The sequence below is a fragment of the Neofelis nebulosa genome, chromosome 12, assembly GCF_028018385.1.
Source record: "Neofelis nebulosa isolate mNeoNeb1 chromosome 12, mNeoNeb1.pri, whole genome shotgun sequence".
In the NCBI taxonomy this organism is placed as follows: domain Eukaryota; kingdom Metazoa; phylum Chordata; class Mammalia; order Carnivora; family Felidae; genus Neofelis; species Neofelis nebulosa.
In genome coordinates this window covers 23,283,770-23,297,995 of record NC_080793.1, presented here as the reverse complement: position 1 = coordinate 23,297,995, position 14,226 = coordinate 23,283,770, and the positions used below count along the sequence as shown (strand labels likewise).

Genomic DNA, 14,226 nt, shown 5'->3' with positions numbered 1-14,226 from the left:
ACCAAGAAGGTCACTTCACAATTGAGAGCAGAATGAAATACCTTATAAATAACTGATACCATACAGTCCTCCCTTACTGGAATCCCAGGTGTAGGATCTGAATACCTTTGAAATTCTCAATACTGGTCCTGGCTTTGAGAGAGGCCAAACCATTCATGCATGGATTGAACTACTGACCCTTCCATTCAAAAGGAAAATAAAACTCTTCATCCATCCTCTACCCACAGTAATTGGATGAAGCACAATTAAAGTAATGCTAAACAGAGTTCTAGAAACAGAAAATGACCATTTACAGTGGCAAGTTGTTTTATTTCCTATCCCACCTCCACCCCACGCCCATATCTGGGGGACATGAACACGTTAATTCAACCTAATGATGACATGTTCCCGTTCATCCCTGAAACTTTCCTTGGGTAAGGAACTCTTTTAACGGTGCCTGGACTAACACAGCTATAAATCAGCTACGCACGGCCTCCCTGCTGCCGCTAGTCTGGTTTCGCCTCTGTATTTATCTAACTACATAAGAACAAGGTGCTTTCTCAACAGAAGAAAACAAAAATCCGCCTTACCGTCTAGTCGGGAGGAAAGCAGGGAATACAAACTTGTCCCACTTCAAAGCACAAGGCCTATCTTTCACTCGCTAATCAGCAACCCCAGCGGGGGTGACAAAGGAAGCTTTCTTCCCTATTATTGTCTGAAACAATCACAGGCTATCTGTCCATATTAATTAGCTTATATCTAGTATTAGGCAGCCTTGATTAGAAAAATTCTCTTTGTTACCAAATGAATAGAGGAAAACAAAACCAAAGGGTTTTTTTTTTTTTTTAATTGTTGTTTTTGCCTTAGAAAAGGATTGTCAGGCCTTTCACACTTGAATGTGGGTGTATCTTTACACAGGTCCCTGAATTCACTCTGAAAGAATGCAAGTTGATGTGCCAGACAATACCAGGCTAAACTGATGGAGTGAAATGCTTCTTACGCCTTGCCTGAAGAGATGCCATATTTAAATTACTTTTATCTTCTCTGAACCTGGAGAAACCTTGATGTTGGAAGAGTAGACATCAATACAGACTTGGGGGCTAGGGCAAGTCAGCCTTGGATGAAAATCTGACAGCACAAATTACATGCGAAGAATTGACATATAGGTAATTAGGAAGCCCATCATTCGCCAGAGGATCTTGGGAACTAAGTGACCCAACAATGGTCTGTATCTCTCCAGAAGAGGAAACTCCCTCTCCTTGGGACCTATTAGTTGACAGCTGACTCCTTCCCAGTGGGCTTGGGTGCTTCCAACTATCAGAGGCTACTGTTCCCAACATATGTTAAGAATAATGAGACTCACTACCCTGCTTGAGACTAAATAATAAACTTACCAAAACTGTCAAAAGTCAGGGTTTGAAGCCAGACCCAAAACTCCAAAGCTACACAGGCTTCAAGATTAACGTCAAATTCCTCCGTGTAGCTTGCGAGGCCCTGCAGAATCTTCTCCAACCTTGTAACCTAACCCATCTACCTCCTCTACCACCAGAAGTATGCTGATGAATATCTAACAATGGGCTCTTAAGAGTAAGGGACTGTGTTTGCCAATTTCCATGGTTAAATACTCCACCCTGGCTGATTTCAAGTTACAAGCATGAAGTCAACTGGTTCACACAATTCCTGAAAATTGAACAATCAGATCTTCTGCGCCGGCAGAGCAGGCTCTAGCACATCTCTGCTTACAACCTCACACCCCAGCAGAGTGCAACTATCCCAAACTAACTTCCAAATGCTGTGCGCGCTCTCTCTCTTCCCTCGGGACATTCGACATTCACACACGCTGTTTCTTCTCCCTTGTCAAAGTCAGGATACATTAGTTCCTAGCCTGGTGGTCTTCCTTCCAGAAGCCTCCCCTGGTCCTCCAAGTCTTTCCTGGAGGCTTCCCTTCCACTCCTAGAGTAGCCATACTTCCATCATAGCAGTTGTGACAAAGCATTGGAATTTCTTGTTCATCTTTCTGTGTCCCACTCCATTTTCTAAACCCCGCAGGCAAAAGCCTTGTGTATCTTATTTATTCTTGGATCCCCAGGCCAGCCACTGTGAGCTTGCTGAACAGTATTAACCAAGATGTTTTGAGCACTCTGTACTAGATTTTGTTCTAAGTGTTATACATATCTCATTTCATCCTTAAAATAATCCTATGAAATTGGCTCTGTAATTATTATGTTCATTTTGCAGATGAGGAAATGCAGGGACTAAGAGGGTGGATACCTTTTCTCCACCCTCAAGTGCTCAGTCAATAAATGTTGGAGCCAAGATTTAAACCCGGGCAGTGTGACTACGGGGATCCTTGTACATCCAGCCCAGTGCTTGACTTATTTTTTCCCACTGGTGATTCTCAGTGAGAAAACTTTACTTAAATTCTCCCTAATGAGAGAAATTAAATATTAAAAAATAAGATATTGTCAGGTAGGTTTAAATTTGAAGGGATTTTTTTTTTTAATCTCCCAAGATCCAAGTTTTGCCCTCTTGGGGAAAACATCATTCACGTTGGCAATGTATGTTCTAGACCTTTCGCTATATGTTTACATTAATGTACCATATGTTTATCCCTAAATACATATGGTTCTACAGTTTGAATGATGTCTTCCTGAATTAGTCTGCATTTTACTTTCTTTTTCCATCAGCTATCTTAGGGAAATAGAGTTGTGTTGAGATATGTATTTTTTTTTTTAACTGCTGCATGGTACTTAAATCTCAACATGCCTGAATCTATTGTCATTCCACTATTGTATATTCAGAATGTTTTGTACTTCTTGGCCTTCAACTAACGCTTCAGTGAATATCTTTATGCATGTCTCCTTGGACTCATGTACAAGTGTTTTTCTAATGTAGTTACCAAGATGAGAAGAGGGTATGTGCAAAGGGATATCATTTGAATAGATACTGTCAAATTGCCCTCCAGAGAGACTGAACCAATTTACCTTCCCAGAGAGGATTTAGAAGAATACATATTTTCCCAAGTGTTTATATTAAATACAACCTCTTCCTACCTTGGGCAATGTTAAACATTTTAATTAAATGAGTCATTGAGAAATATTTCTCTTACTCACCAGCTGATAGAGTTTGTGTGAGAGGAAAGAGATGTGTGGATAAGAGGCTCCCGCTGGAGATTTGGACAAATGGTGACACCAAGACTGAGGTGTTAAAATCCCTGCCCAGAAAAGCTGTGCTAGGGCCTAACTAAGAAGGGCTATAGCCTGGAGGCAGCTGCAGCAGACTCTGACATGGTGACCTTAGTCAGTGGGCACTAAATCTCGTTATCCATTCACAAAGTCTCTGCAGCACCAAAAAACCTATCGAGGGGAATGGAAACCAAATAGCCAAGGTCAATGAAAATGCTGGAAACACAAGATCCATTTACCAGAAAGAGAAACACACATGGTGATGGTAACACTAAGCTTTCTGGAAAATACCAAACACTTTAAAATGGTAAATAAAGGAGGACTTTATCCATATCATAAAATTCCAAGGTCTTTTTTTAAATTTTTTAAAAGAGAGAAAAAGCATTTATAGTAAATGAAGTAAAAATGTTCCCTTTTCCCTACCCCTTCCTCCTTCCACCCTCCTCCAAATACCCCTACTTGAAATGCATACAGAATTTAGTAGCCTGAAAAATGATGCAGGACAAAAGAAGGGTGAAAAAATATTCTGCATCATGATTTAAAGTTCAATCAATACGGCTCTTTTTCAAAGGTATAGTTTTTTTCTTTAACCATGGCTTAAAAATGATTGTCATGAATGAGATGGGGGGGTTACACTCTAAAAGGAGGTGGAGAAGGTGAAGGAAGTGCAGATGGAGAACTATAATTGTTGAGTACCTACTATGAGCTCTGTATATATCCTATCGTTTAATCCATACAACCATCCTGCGAAGTATGGTGACGTGAGAAGAAATTGAAGCAGAGTGAGGTTACCATGTCTAAGGCTATCCAACAATCAGGATGTGAATTCAAGCCTACCGATTCCAAAGGCTCTTTTCCCCGACTGCACCACACTGTCTGCTAAAACTGAAAGAATCTGGTTAATACGCTAATAGATCAGACTGTAAAATAATCTGAAGAAAATATTCTTGCCATGCAACTGTTCTTCTTCGCTGGACAGAGAAAGTAACCCATGACTACTGTTCAGAAGTTTCTGGACTTACATCTTCCTTTCAAAGTTCCTAGAACAGGTAAAGGCAAAATAATTACAGGAAGAAGACCTAGAAACCACATTCAGAAAACTTGGTGTAAGATTAGCTCTGTCCTGAGATATTCATTAAAACCCTACAAAAAGCCAAGAGAGGGAGAGCAGCAGGATTTACGACTGACCATCTTGACTGGGAGTTTGATGCCTATAGGAATAGCCAGACATTCTAACCACTGAAAACCCAGATTCGTACCAACAGAGGCTGGCTTGCTATAATCACTTGCTCACTGTCCCAGCTGCTTCTTGAACTAAAGAGAACCTCCTTCATAAAAGCATTCTTAGCCAAATGCCCACCAAATGACAATTAGAAGGTTACACACCATCCCTAGAGTGAAACGTACTTTCGGAAACTCAGTTTAAATATTTGACAAAATTAAGATTAATAAGCCCAAACTTATACCAGTTTGAATCACTTACCTGGGGCTGTGAATTTGTGGGGGTGGAAGTAAAGGTGGTCACCATGGCAGCTCTGTAGTTGTGGGCAGTGACCAGGCCCCAGCACAGTGGCACCAGACACAGGAGTCAAGTTATGCTAGCTGCTGATCAGATCACGGTCATGCTAGGAGAAACTGTGTACCTGGAAAAAGAGAGGAAAACCCACATTTAGCCTGAAAGGATGAGCACTTCCTTCCTGGCCAGAGGAAGCAAAAATCCCCCGTTGCATATGCCAACTACTGGCTTAATGAAAAGAAGAATCCAGTTGTAGGGGGGAGGGGGGCGCCTGGGTGGCTCAGTCAGTCAAGCATCCAACTTTGGCTCAGGTCATGATCTCGCAGTTCATGAGTTCAAAACCCGTGTCGGGCTCCCTGCTGACAGCTCAGAGCCTAGAGCCTACTTCGGATCCGGTGTCTCCCTCTCCCTCTCTGCTGCTCCCCCACCCCTACTCGCATTCTCTCTCTCTCAAAAAAGAAAAAAACATTAAGAAAAACACTAAAAGAAAAGAATCCGGTAGACAGCATCTAACATCTCAGAGCCAGCACTTCTGTACCATTCATCCTAACCATGTTACACTGATGCAAGGTCCGAAGTCTGAATCCAGGTCTCCTTGCTGGCTACATGTTTCGGGGAGGCAGTTTCAAGCGATAAAGCTGGGGGTAGTGGGCCAAGGGGAGAGCCCATTCTTCATTCAACAATAAGCAGGTGACCCACGATTGATAACTGACAGTTTAAACAGAAAGGGCAAAGAGAATAATACCATCAAGTGTCTCAAAGATCACCCAGTCCAAGCATACCCGCTTGCAGATGAAAAAACTGAGGTGTGGAGAAGAAAAGAAACTAGCCATACATTTCATTCATGACAGAACCAGGACTAGAGGCCCAAGCAAGTCCCAGTCTAGTATGGAACTTAAGACAATTGAGTACGTTCCATGTTTACGTTTCCTCAGGAAATGTAGTCACCACTAAGATTTTTTTAATTTTTTTTTTTCAACGTTTTTTATTTATTTTTGGGACAGAGAGAGACAGAGCATGAACGGGGGAGGGGCAGAGAGAGAGGGAGACACAGAATCGGAAACAGGCTCCAGGCTCCGAGCCATCAGCCCAGAGCCTGACGCGGGGCTCGAACTCACGGACCGCGAGATCGTGACCTGGCTGAAGTCGGACGCTTAACCGACTGCGCCACCCAGGCGCCCCACCACTAAGATTTTTTTAAAAAGGCAAGACATCCTAATGTTATAGGAGTCAGTTACGAGAATGAATCAAGTACTCCAAAGGGTGGTGCAGGTGGGAGGAGGTGGGAGGGCTTCGTTAGTCAGTCTCGTACAGGAGTGGGGGAAAAGTGCACCTCTACAGTCTTTGTGACATCCTCGGAGAGAGGACGCTAGATATGCACAAAATATAAACACGCCTACTGTTATTAATATGTTCATTAAGAAAACTCAAAAAGATCCTGAGTTCTCTGCAGGAAAGCGTGGCCCAATTTCTGTCACAAGACTGATGTGACTGTTTCCACACTGCAATTCAGTCCCGAGGGAATTTTTTTTAAGAATTTAAGACAACTGTGGGGCACCTGGGTGGCTCAGTCGGTTGAGCAACCGACTTCAGCTCAGGTCATGATCTCATGGCTCGTGAGTTTGAGCCCTGCGTCGGGCTCTGGGCTAACAACCTGGAGCCTGCTTTGGATTCTGTGTCTCCCTCTCTTTCTCTGCCCCTTTCCCACTCGCTCTCTCTCTCGAAAATAAAAACATTAAAAAAAGTTGAGAAAAAGAATTTAAGACAATTCTTCCATTTGAAGAAAATTTCTCATTTTTAGGTTTCATAGCACCTAACAATATCCTTTCTTTTATTGACAACATATTTATTGAACATCTACCATGAACCAGGAGCATAAAGAATAAAACTGAGCCTGCCCTGACCTCAGGGCGCTTTTGTCTGGAAATATACTTTCTAGTTTCACTAGCATGCAAGACGATACCTGAACACTTTTAACTCCTGCAAAATGATACTTTTCATTACAGTAAAAGTAAAGATTTAAGTCTTGAGCTGCATACTTAATCCAAGTCTTCTGAACCCCAAACCCTCTGGCACTGCTCTGTATTAGCTGATGATGCTGGGTAAGTCGCAAAACCTCGCAACTGCTTCCTAATAAATAATCTAGGTTTGGCAGCAACTTCTATGAACTTTAAATTCTTTTTTTTTTTTTTTAACGTTTTTTTATTTATTTTTGAGACAGAGAGAGACAGAGCATGAATGGGGGAGGGTCAGAGAGAGGGAGACACAGAATCTGAAACAGGCTCCGGGCTCTGAGCTGTCAGCACAGGGGCCCGATGCGGGGCTCGAACTCACGGACCGCGAGATCATGACCTGAGCCGAAGTCGGCGCTCAACCGACTGAGCCACCCAGGCGCCCCTGAACTTTAAATTCTGATTTTTATCCTGACTGCACATTATCCTTCATACTATAGTTTCAATTTTTTAAGCTTTTGTTTTGAACTGCGGCCCCTTCCTATTTTCTTCCCTCTGTTAGAGAGACTATAGTCCTTAACAAGTAAAGCTGTCAAACTACTTTGGTATAACATTCGACCCAAAATTCCTTAGGTGCCCTGAGATAACACTGAAGTTCTTAGTCGTAGCTTTGGGCTGGGGGCGGGGGGCGTTGTTTACCATACTGTGAATTTAAGTGAGCAGCCTGGGAGAAAGGTATATGTACGTGGGAGTGCCTTTCTGCTCGAGTGCCAAGCCTACACCGAGGAAATTACAGGACCCCTATGGTGCACTGTTGTGTCCTGGTATCATTTTATCTTTATCACCCCTATCTTTTTATATTTCTTTTATCCTTTTCATGTATTTCTAATTCACGTTGTCTTGCCCTATCATATTTTGTGTGGACGGATGAATGTATCAAGAGCATGATAACCAAAACGCCGAAAAGAAGCAGGCAAGTGAGATTCTATTCTTAAAGACTCATGCTATGTGCTCAGGCCTTATCATTTCTGCCAAGCTAAGTCGTTAAGCAATACCCCCTTAAAATATTTTCAATATTCAGAGTACAGAGAATTGCCTGAAAGGTGAATAGTGGGCAGCTAGCCTGTAGTGCAGAAAAGGATATAGAAGTACATATGATGAATATGCCAGATGGCGTCCCTGCTAAAAAACAAAGTGGGAGGGGCATCTGGGTGGCTTAGTGGGTTGAGCATCTGGCTTTGGCTCAGGTCACGATCTCACAGTTTGTGAGTTCAAGCCTTGCATCAGGCTTGCTGCTGTCAGCCTGTCAGCACAGAGCCCACTTCGGATCCTCTGTCCCCCTCTCTCTGCCCCACCCCTGCTCACGTGCACACGCGCTCTCTCTCTCCCTCTCAAAAAAATAAAATAAATAAAACATTAAAAAAAAAGCAAAGGAGGAAAGGTAGAGGACTGGGTTTTAATGAAAGCCAAAGAGAGGCTGAGCACTGAAGAACTCGTTTCACATACAGTTTGAGACAGACACTGTTAACTCATTTCATGGACAGAAACCCTGGGGCTTTGAAAGGTTGTGCAGCATGCACACACCCAAAGCCTCACAGCCCAGAAATAAGGGAGCTGACACCTGAACCAGGCCCCGCGCCAGGCCGTGCTCTTTCTGCAGACTAGCCCCCTGCGTGAACACAAAGTAAGGAGAGAAAGGGCTTAGAGTTTTCTTAAGCAAAAGTTTCAGACAGTCCTGAAGACAGCAGCATGGAAGTCAGAGGTCCTACAGGGTAACTAATTTCCCCAAACTCTGAAACAGAGAATCCTGCACCACCGCTCTCCTCTGTAGAAAACTGTAATGATGTGTTCCTAGTTCTGATGTACATTACATGTACATTACACATCCTTGAGCTGTCTAATAGATAGCCCAGACTAGTAGCTTCATCTATTCAAGAAGAAAGAAAGAAAATAAGGCAGAAAATTAACTGCCTTCTCCTAAAGCATTTCAGACCTGTCTAGTTGGGAGGCTTTTGTTGAACCTATTCTCACACGATAGGAGCCCTTTATGAAATGGCATATGGTGACTTAACTCTAAAAAAACAAGGGCTAAGCAATACTACCTCAAAGGATATCAATCAGCTGTCTCGTGGGAGTGAAGTCCTAAAATGATATTTATAAGACTTAACCTCCCAGCTTATTTACCAAACTGCACAAATCATGGGGGAGAGCTAGACAAGATGACAAGACATCTTGAATAATTCCATTCAGTCCCTAAGCGAGTAAGCCAGCTCACTTAGACATGTTGGTCCCCTGCTTTCCCAGAGCCTCACAATGGCAACCACAGCACTAACTGGATTTCTATAGAAATTCACCTCTCTCCAAACTCTCCCAAGCATTTGGATGCCTGTCCTGTAGTTCTTCCAATCTGCCATCAACCCAGCTCTCCGCTTCCTTTGCTTGAGCTGGAAGACTGTGCTCCAGCCACAGAGTGATGGGGGTTGGCCCCATTGAACCCAGCTACCCTTGGGTCATTACTGTTGCCCCTCCTCTCCTCTTCATTCTCCGTCCTAGGCATCTCTTCTGATCTGTGCCATTCTTCACAAAACCACAAACCACCTCTCATGCCCCTCACTTGCACAAGATCAGCTGTCACTTACTTATTTACTGGTCCATTCATCTATTCCCCTGTAGTCATTGGGTATGAATTACCTCATTATCCCTCCCTACAATTCAAAACAGATGTACAAAACACAATCCACAAATAAGAGAGCTACATCGGCTCATTCCTCCTGCGCCAGATTATTAGAGAAATAACCAATAACCAACAAATATAGGAACTATCCTGAAATCAGCCCTAGAAGCCATAGATGGAACCCCTGGCTTAAATTTTCAGAAAAATAGACTAGAAAGAATCAATATGGGAAGCTGACGGATGGACAAAGCTACAACATCCCCTTCATGCAAAACTACACTGAATGGACAGAAAATAAGCAAAAGAGACCCTAACAGACTCATAATGACGCTCCTAGTTCAGAGGAATGAGAGTTGGATGGAACGAAGCCAGGAAGCATTGGAGTACATTTAAATTACACTCACTCCTTAAAAGGGGTTCCTGGCTTCAGCTGAACAAGTTATCTCTGGCTGTATTTACTTCTGATTTACATGTGGCCATGAGGACTGCCCCCAGAAAACATGTCAGGGGGAAACCTCTACCAGCTGGCTTCTGACATGGCCAACGTTGCTAAGTGACAATGACCTTATTACTAACTGCTGAGTGCCACACCAAATACCTAAAAGAAAGTCTGGTTCTGAGGCGAACTCCCCTTTGTTTACTTCTGTAGCCGATGATGGCTCCCTCGGCCTCAAAGGAAGATGAATTTCTAATTGGCAAATTAATCTACTATAAATCTAACCATTTTCCTCCATCTGGACTTGAGTCAAACAGTGACTCATTTCAGTCTCTTGAAAGAACACGGGGCAATACCTGATACTGCATATGCATAGACCTCCCTCTCTACGGATAAGCAACACAGAAAAATCCAAACCCACCAGGCAAATGAAAAATATTATGCTTCAAGAGAAGGGAAGATTCTAGGATAGAGCAAATATTTACTTAATAATAAGTGTACTACATTAAAAAAAACTTTAAAAATTATGTGATCAGAATGAGCCTGCATTAACCAAAAAGAAAAAGAAAAAAGAAAAAATTCTGAATTATGAACTTAAATGAAGGCAGTCAATAAATCAGAAAACAGAATAAAAATAAAGCAAAAAATAGTTTTTGTGAAGCAGAAAATGAAGCTGGGGCGGTGGGGGCGGGGCGGCTTACAGGGGTAAAGATTTCAAAGTTGTCATCCCCAAAACATATCAGATGAACAAAAAGTACTAAAGGGGGAAAGAAGTCATCAATGCTAAAACCAGGAAAGAATACATTTATCCTCAAAGTTTTAGAAAAGTGGTACACATAAATAGAAGCTTTTAGATGAAGTAGGAAATTTTTTCAGGCTTGAAATTTGTGGTATCCTTCTGCAGAGAGCTCTACAGTCTGGCAGAAACCAAGCAGAAAAAAACTCTGAACCTCAAACCTGGAGGAACAAGAAGATGTGATATAGGGAGGTCAGAGCTATAGCTTGTCTTAGTATTTATTCCCCCTACCAAAGCTAACCACCATCTGAAGCCAGGCTTGTATCACCTAAGGACTAAGACTCTGCTCTCGAATCTAAGCAGATGAAAACATTTAGCAGTAGTCACATCAGAAAGATGACATTGCACCCACTGAAACAAAAGCAGGATACTTAGAAACTGCTAATTCAAAATGCAGTAGTAGAAGGATTGGAGTATCAAGTTAAGAAACTTGCCCAAAATGTAGAGCAAAAAACAAAGGAAAAGAGAACAGTAAGAAGGAAAATGGTAAAGGAGCAGCCCAGGAGATGCAAAGGCTAAATCGAAAGCAATTCCAGAATGAAAGAATAAAGGAAACAGGGTGGGGAGGGGTGGGGGAGGGGAGGGTCACATACCTGGAAACATTGCCTAAAGTAGAAAGTCTTAAGTTTGTTGACTGTTAGGGTCTACTGAGTGCCTGCCTATCTGCCCACCTGATTTTAATATGCCCACATTAAGCACACCATCATGGAAACTTTTTAAACAGTAGGGATAGAAAAAAGATCCTGTGACCAATCAGAAATTGGAGGGGCGGGGGGGTGAGGGGGAGGGTTGGTGAGGGAGGCTCATAAACAAAGAATTAGGGATCAGAAAGTCTTTGGACTTCTCAACAACAACCAGGAAGCTAGAAGACAATGAGGCAAGTGATTTACAACCTCCAATTCTATTGGAGGATGTTCTTTGGCAAAACAGGGAGGAAAATGAGAAAAAGAAAGGCATGTAATACAGGAATAGGAGTGTAAAACAAAAGGAATTTCTGGCATAAATGGATGACAGGTAATAGGACTCAAAAAGCAGCCTTGATGGAATAACTGTCCACCTGGATCTATTGAGAGGAGACTTCTAAAACTGACAGATTTTAGGATTGAATGAGTACACAGAATGCTAAGCACACAGAAGACTAAGTAAATATAAAAAGAATGATTAAAACTTTTTTCCTCTTGTAAGAATTCGCAGAAGAGGAAAAAGGACTCTTTTTCTAAAATTCTAGATGGCTCAACTATTAACATTAACAAGGTCATGATGGCATTAACACTGAGTAGTGGCCTAATCAAAATCACGACCTAACTATATTAGGATGGAGAGGTATAGATGGGAATATGTGTAAGGCACATCTTCCACGTGGGATATATATAAGTATTTAAAACTGATATGTCAAAAAGTAGAAGTAAAAAATCTCGGAGGTGCAATGCAAATACTGAATAAAGTAACTAAAATAATTAAAAATGCTAGCTATGGCAAGGGTAAAATGGTAGGGAGAAAGGAGTTCCTTTTCTTGAGCAAGCCTCATACAGCTGCTTGATACTTTACATCACAAACATGTAAAACTTTAGGGGCACCTGGGTGGCTCGGTCAGTTAAGTGTCCAACTCTTGACTTCGGCTCAGGTCCTGATCTCACAGTCATGGGATCAAGCCCCGCGTCAGGCTCTGCACTGAAAGCACAGAGCCTGCTTGGGATTCTCTCTCTCCCTCTTTCTCTCTCTGCCCCTGCCCCGCTTATTCTCTGTGTTTCTCAAAATAAATAAACATTAAAAAAAAAAAAAAACGCAACCATGTGTAACTTTAAAAAAAAGCAAAAAAAATAAGAAGAAAAATAATATCACCGCTGACACTGTAAGTTTAAAACTACAGCAGGCAGAAATGCCACTACAGAAAATCAAGTTGACGCCATGGAAGATGAGCTTGAGAAAAATCACACGCACTTATAATAATAGAATTTACTAGACTCCTTAGACGTTATGGCCAGGGAGCACTGAAAGTAGAGATCCAATTTAAGGATAATTGGTATATCTGAGAAGGACAAATGGCACAACAGTGATTTCACAATAAAAGCAAACTTTTCTTGAAAGATGTTAAATTCGTAGACTTAAAGAGCTCACCACAAAAAACAGATGAGACAGACTAAATCAAAATTTAAAACTTCTGTGCAAAGGACAAAAACAAAAAGTGACAATACAGGGACGCCTGGGTGGCTCAGTTGGTTAAGCTTCTGACTTTGGCCCAGGTCATGATCTCACGGTTTGTGAGTTCGAGCCCCGCATTGGGCTCTGCGCTAACATCACAGAGCCTGCTTCAGATCTGCTGTCTCCTTCGCTCTCTGCCCCTCCCCGACTAACACTCTCTCAAAAATAAACATTAAAAAAAAAAAAGTAAAAATACAGTCCACGGAATGGGAGAAAATATTGCAAATCCTAAATCTAAAAAGGAGTTAATATCCAGAATACATAAAGAACTCCTACAACTCAACAACAAAAAAAAATCCAACAACCCAATTAAAACATGAATAAAAAACTTGAACATTTCTCCATATACAAATGGCCAAAAGACACAGGCCAATACAGTCAACATCTGAATAATGAGGGAAAGCAAATCAAAACTACAAGATACCTTTTGGGATGAGCACTGGGTGTTGTATGGAAACCACTTTGACAGTAAATTTCATATATTAAAAAATAAAAAATAAATAAAAAAAAATAAAACTACAAGATACCACCTCACATCCGTTAGAATGACTGCTACCAAAACAGCAGAAAATAAGTATTAGCAGAGATGTGAAGAAATTGGAGCCTTTATTTTACTGCTAATGATACTGTATGTGCTGCTGGTAAAATGGCTCAGCTCAGGATGGTGGTTCCTCAAAAAGTTAAACATGGAATTCTCATATGACCCAGCAATTCCACTTCTGGATATATAACCAAAAGTTGAGGGCGTCCAGGAAGCTCGGTCAGTTGAGTGTCCGACTCCAGCTCAGGTCATGATCATGCAGTTTGTGAGTTCAAGCCCCCCATCGGGCTTGCTGCTGTTAGTGCAGAGCCCTCTTCAGATCCTCTGTCCCTCTCTCTCTGCCCCTTCCCCACTTGTGCTCTCTCAAAAATCAATAAAACATTAAAAAAAAAAAAAAAAAAAAAGGAATCAGGGCACCTGGGTGGCTCAGTCAGTTGGGCATCCAACTTTGGCTCGGGTCATGATCTCGCAGTCCGTGAGTTCGAGCCCCACATTGGGCTCTGTGCTGACAGCTCAGAGCCTGAAGCCTGCTTTGGATTCTGTGTCTCCCTCTATCTCTGCCCCTCCCCTGCTCATGCTTTGTCTCTCTCTGTCTCAAAAGTAAATAAAAACATTAAAAACATTTTTTTTTAAATTAAAAAAAAAAAAGAATTGAAAACAGGGTCTTAAAGAGATACTGGTTCACCCATGTTCGTAGCAACATTATTCACAATAGCCAAAAAGTGGAAGTAACTCAAGGATCCATCAACAAGTGAATGGATGAACAGTGTGGTATAGAAGTACCATGGAATAGTATTCAGCCTTAAAAAAGAAGAAAATTCTGACACATATTACAACATGGATAAACCTTGAGGGCATTATGCTAAGTGAAATAAGCCAGTAACAAAAAGACAAGTACTTTGTGATTCCACTTATATGAGACACCTAGAGTAGTCAAATTCATAG

The 14,226-nt window shown here is 41.8% G+C and overlaps 1 protein-coding gene across 21 annotated transcripts in view; it reads right to left on the bottom strand.

Annotated features, from left to right (window-relative positions):
* The window catches only part of LPAR1 (lysophosphatidic acid receptor 1), a 355,096-nt gene that overhangs the window by 76,110 nt on the left and 264,760 nt on the right, over positions 1 to 14,226 (bottom strand). For all 21 annotated transcript variants that reach the window (XM_058694577.1, XM_058694571.1, XM_058694580.1 and 18 more), the window contains one exon: positions 4,648 to 4,807. In XM_058694577.1, coding sequence (XP_058550560.1) covers positions 4,648 to 4,692 — 45 coding nt within the window. In that variant the 5' untranslated portion in view covers positions 4,693 to 4,807. The remainder of the gene's footprint in view (positions 1 to 4,647; positions 4,808 to 14,226) is intronic.